The sequence below is a fragment of the Lipophrys pholis genome, assembly GCF_963383615.2.
Source record: "Lipophrys pholis genome assembly, chromosome: 7".
Lineage (NCBI taxonomy): Eukaryota > Metazoa > Chordata > Actinopteri > Blenniiformes > Blenniidae > Lipophrys > Lipophrys pholis.
The window spans coordinates 9,784,453-9,789,893 of record NC_137638.1 but is presented as its reverse complement, the minus strand read 5'-3'; the positions used below and the strand labels follow the sequence as shown (position 1 = coordinate 9,789,893).

The 5,441-nt window shown below is 45.3% G+C and overlaps 1 protein-coding gene across 1 annotated transcript; it reads left to right on the top strand.

Annotated features, from left to right (window-relative positions):
- The first annotated feature begins 444 nt into the window (after positions 1-444).
- xbp1 (X-box binding protein 1) lies at positions 445-2,924 on the top strand. The gene is given in 6 exon segments (XM_080467972.1): positions 445-775; positions 1,158-1,254; positions 1,536-1,652; positions 1,740-1,906; positions 2,200-2,336; positions 2,339-2,924. Coding segments are annotated over 6 exon segments (1,191 nt in total). The 5' UTR covers positions 445-545; the 3' UTR covers positions 2,782-2,924.
- The last annotated feature ends 2,517 nt before the right edge of the window (positions 2,925-5,441 follow it).

The following is a 5,441-nucleotide window of genomic DNA, read 5'->3' as shown; positions in this document are numbered from 1 at the left end:
GGTATCGGGATTGAAATAGCACTGATGTTGCACATCACGAGAAGTACTACTAGTAAAATATAACATCAAAGAGGCCAACTATCCATAAAACAAATCAATCTCAGCTGAAACCATTGTGCCTTCAGGATCAATTTGATGCTCCTTATCCTGATCAGAGCTAAATGTTTGGATACACATTTGAATCATCTTCATGTGAACTGAAAAAAAAAAAAAAAACAGTTCACGTTATGCCTGCCTTTTGTTGTGCTTGTTATACTGGTGCAACTTGTAGAGAAAGAGGAGAAACTGGACAGGAGATACACAAGTGTCGAAGGGAAATGTGGGGGGATTTTACTTTACATGCAAAGTTTCATCAGCTCCTCGACCAATCAGGGGCCGTAAACACGTGACGTCAGAGACGCTGAGAGCCAATCACGCGTCACCACGACGATAGAAAAGACGGCCGTCACAGCCGGGGCTGTGAAACAGAGCAGAAGCTGTCCGGTACCGGGCGAAAGGACGGAGAGCACCGGGGCATCTACTAACTGACACAGGATACTTTCATCATGGTGGTTGTAGCAGCAGCCGGGGCCGGCGGAGCCCACAAAGTGCTCCTCATATCCGGGAAACAGAGCGGCTCGCAGGCGGCCTTCGGCCGACCCATCTCCGTCGTTTTACCCTCCTCCTCCTCCAGCCAGGTGTCGTCCGACTCGGACTCCAACACAACCGCGGGGCCGCCGGTGCGGAAAAGACAAAGGCTGACGCATCTGAGCCCGGAGGAGAAGGCGCTCCGCAGGTTGGTCCTGACACTAAAAAGAACCGTGTTAAGTTTCCTGACCGGCACGCCCAAAGCAGCTGACCTCCTCAGCGGAACGATACTGGGGTTTAATATGCGTAACAACCGCCTCATTATGAAGATGTTTAAAAAAAATAAATAATAAAATTATCGCCCCGGGCTCCAGAGGCGAATCTGTTATCACACGTCCCTTTGAACCGGGTTGTTAAAGTGCGATCGGGGTGATTTGCGAGCCGCCCGGGGCAGGTCAGATGTCCTGGTGCCTGCGTGGCAGCAACATGGCCGAGGCACGTCAGAGTCAAGGGGGAAGGGTGAGGGGAGCTTACTCAGCAACATGGAAATAATGACTCAAATTCCACTTGTTTTTTTTTTTTCCTTCTAGGAAACTGAAGAACAGGGTGGCCGCACAGACAGCCAGAGACAGGAAAAAAGCCAAAATGGGCGAGCTGGAACAACAAGTCCTAGAGTTGGAGCTGGAGGTAACAATTGTTTTCTTTTATTTCTTTTCTCTCCCATCAATTAGGGGTGTAGTTAGGAATGCTGGACTATTCATGAACCTGTCATCACACCTTCATTTTCATCATGGCTTTGTGCACCTCATCCTTAAGTCATCTGATATTACACAAGAAGTTGCTCAACAACACAATTAATTTGCCTTTTCTGTACAGTTTCACATCAGGTTTCATGCGTCACTTCCCAGTCAAAACGTTCTTTCGCCAGTTGAATTTAGCAACATCTGTTTGCTCTCCCCCCTCCACAGAATCAGAAACTTTACATCGAGAACAGGCTGCTTCGGGAAAAAACGACCGGCCTCCTGACAGAAAATGAGGAACTGAGACAGAGACTTGGCTTAGATGCCATTGACACAAAAGAGAAGGTAAGGGCTGTGATTCCTAGGAATTTCAAGGGGAAGTAGTGACTGTTTTTTTTGGGTTTTTTTTAAACTCTTGGTCTTCTTCTAAAGGTTCAGACTATGTTGTCCAACGGGAACGACGCAGGTTTGGGGATCGGGTCTTCTGAGTCCGCAGCACTCAGGCTACGTGTGCCTCCGCAGCAGGTGCAGGCCCAGCAGTCCCTAAATCTGAAGACTTCTCAGTGGATACAGATGGTTCTGACATTGCAGACAATGAGGTGAGGTCTAGATCTGTGCACTAAACAGTTAAAAGGTACAATATGCAAGATCTTTAAATCCTAAGGGAAATGAGCTATTCTAACTCCAAGCAGCCTCCGACTATCCACCGGCCCATCTAACCTCTGAAGCTCTTCATTAGTGCACCAACACCCTCCACTCAGGTGGAGGATTACTGAAGTCCTACATATTGTACCTTTTGAACCTTGCTTGTAAGTCCGTCATAATTCCTGTGGGGGTCGTAGGTCAATAGGCTAATCCGGTTTCCCCTTTTCTCTCCTTTCCCCGACACCAGTCTGATTTGCTACTGGGCATTCTGGACATCCTTGACCCAGAGCTGTTCCTTAAGTCTTGTGAAGAGGAGTGCCAGGAGCCGCAGGTGCTGCTGGTCGGAGGGGGGGACCCAGTACCTGCCCCCGCACCTGCAGCTCTGGGGGCCCCATCAGCCAAGCTGGAGGCCCTTAATGAACTGATCCACTTCGACCACATCTACACCAAGCCCGTGGAGGAGGTGAGCGACGGGCAGTGCAGCGACTCGGAGAGCGGTACAGACGAGAAGATGGATGAGGCGGCCTTCCGCGTCACCGAGGTAATAGTGGTGGAGGAGGAGACGGTCTGCGTGAAAGACGAGCCAGAAGAAGTGGTCATCCCCACCTGCGACGGCAGCAGTAATGTGGACGACTTCTTGACCGCCGCCGCCTCCTCCTCGCCAGCCCTCCGCGGCCTGGATAAGGAACCTTGCCTTGCGGACACCTACAGCGACTCCGGATACGAAGGGTCCCCGTCCCCTTTCAGCGACATGTCCTCTCCTCTGTGTCCCGAGGGCTCCTGGGACATGTTCGCCAATGAACTCTTCCCCCAGTTAATCAGTGTCTGATCCAGCCTCCCACCACATAATTTATAGTTGTATAAACCTAAATGTGTGTGTATATATATATATATATATGCATTTATCTATACACATGTAAGAACTAATGTGTAGCTTCACTCACTAAACAAAGCAGCCAAAGTTTTCACGGTAACCCCTCTGATCCAGTTCGTGTATATATTGGCTGAAGTTAAGCACATAATCTCCTTTTATTACAGCAGGTCTGTACCATTGGGGATGCTGCCTCGTGGTAGATGGAGTTCATGACGGCTTATTTTAGCATCGCTTGAGTGAAGTAAGGAATTAAGATTGCTCTCAAATCTTTCACTCGCTGTTCAAACTGAAATGTGGGTGAGCTTCAGTACTTCTGGAGGTTTTTTTGTTGAGGGAGGGGGGGGCGATTGGGGACAGATCATATAAATATTTTATTTATTTGTGTATCCTGCTTCGGAGTCGTATGTCCGCATGTAAATTTTCTTTTTTCGACCGCTCTCTTTGTAGTCTTAATTACTGCATTAAAATTTTTTTTGCATTGCATTTAATCTGGTTTGAGTGATTATGCAACATGGAAGAAAATGAGCACTTTGAGATGAATATATATTTTTAACCATCCTTCAATCAGTACTTCTAAGTCCTCATTTAGATTTATTAAGAAATGGTGAGTGTTATGCTTTCATTGCTAGAAGTTTGTTCATATAGCTCTTTATGAAGTCTACTACTGTTGAAAATGCATCAAATGAGAGTGGCCTCATTCAGGTGCAAAAACTGGTTTAGGGTTTTTGATGAGTACGACCTAAAAACTTGGTGTACTGGATACAGTGGTTCATAAAAATGTCATTCAAAAAGTTTTGTGACGAGAACACTGCAAAAGTTGCTTCTGACTAATCTTCCCTCATTCAGTCAATTTCAGTCAACAATCAATCCTCAATTACATGTTTTAGGGCTGGTAGAGTAAACGCATGCACACACGAGGAACTCGCAAAGTCCACATGGAGGCGCTGTTTTTGCGTGAAAACTGAAACATTTATGTTTTCGGTGTCAGTTTACATGACAACATGGCTCGGAGCCACTGGAAACACAACTTTTTGAAAAAGGCTCCCGAGGTGGAAATTTTCCAAAACAGTCTCTGTGTACACAACTTTTCTGAAACTCTGCTGTAATTTCTGGACGCTACTTTATGGATTTTTATTGGCTAATAAGCTTCATGCCCCCAATACATGGGTGATGCATTCAGGTGCATCACGTAACTCAGAACTTTTTTTTTAACTTTTTAAATTTAGTTTATATTCTGCTGCTGTTCACTGTAAATCATTCGTCTACTCCCCTGCAAACTGAAGACATTGTGACCTGAAAACATTTTATCATTGTGCTGCAGCGATGTCTCACAAATCAGAGTAAGAGGCCTTGACAAGTGCAGATAGCTGTGAGGAGGTTTAATGTGACTATTCATGAAATGTGCATTCTTAAGACTTTCTGTATAAAAAGGAAAAACAAACTAGTGCAACAAGGCTAATGAAGATCAGATCTTATTCAAAAATCTCACATTTAAATCCTGTTGGATTGTCAAAGGTTTAGCGTTTTGCAGCTTTACCTTTACACCAAATGCACATTCTGGCTTCTCTCTGGCCTCCGTTACATAACAGGTCTAAAGTAACTGGGAGTTTCCTGAGAGTCGAACTTGAGACAGTTTTAAACTTCGCTTCCCCACAAAAATAGGTCACTGAAGGTATTGTTGGTGTTTGGCTCTCATGTAAAGCGAATAGCCAGAAGAGGGAGGATTTGCTTTCCCCCTCCAGAGCCTTTATTATAATCACAATGACTTCTCACTCTGCAGTTAAAGGGCGGCATTCGGCCCCTCTTATGACCCCCCCCCCCCCCCCCCCCCCCCCCCCCCCCCCCGAGGCTGTGATTGGTACGACCCACCCATGGCACAAAAGCCCCTGAAATATTTGTTTGATACGAGCTGATTATAAGAGGTTTTTAAATGCTGACGTAATAGACGTTTGCTTTACAGGGCAAGACAAACTGTCCCTTTTTATTCACTATAAAACTATTTTTGTGATGTAACAGTGAAGCCCTCCCGTTTGTCTCACAGCCGCTGCTCCTTCTATTCAGAGTACAAAACTGTTCAAAGTTATCTGTAAGTAAGACAGGAATTAGAGTCGTCTGCTAGGTTGTTTTGCTGTGATCTGACCTCGACTTTGTTGCTCTTTCGAGAAAAACCGCAGCAGCCTTTGACGTTGCTGCACCTCAGCTCCTCCGAAACAGTGTGGTATCCTGTCTCGTAGGACTCAACCACAGCAAAGACGAAATAACCCTCACAGCTGCTGAGCTGAAACTGAGAAGCATCTGCAAGGACTTTTCTGCTGAATTGAGATTATACTTTGTTTAGTTTTTTTCAGGAAAAGCAGACTCATTTCGTTACCTCTCGGTATCTGTGTGCTGTAGATTTGGGTAAAAGAAAGCATCTGCTTGGTAAATGTAGTGACCAGGATCTGCGGTTTCTGTCAGTCACCACTATTCTCTTTACATTCTGTGAAAAATAATCCCATCATCAAATTTACTGGCTCTCAGATTAAAGGAATTAGATTTAATACAATGTACTCTTGGGAATCAAAAAACTAATATATAACATTAAAACAAAAGAAGGAAAATATAAAATGTGACCT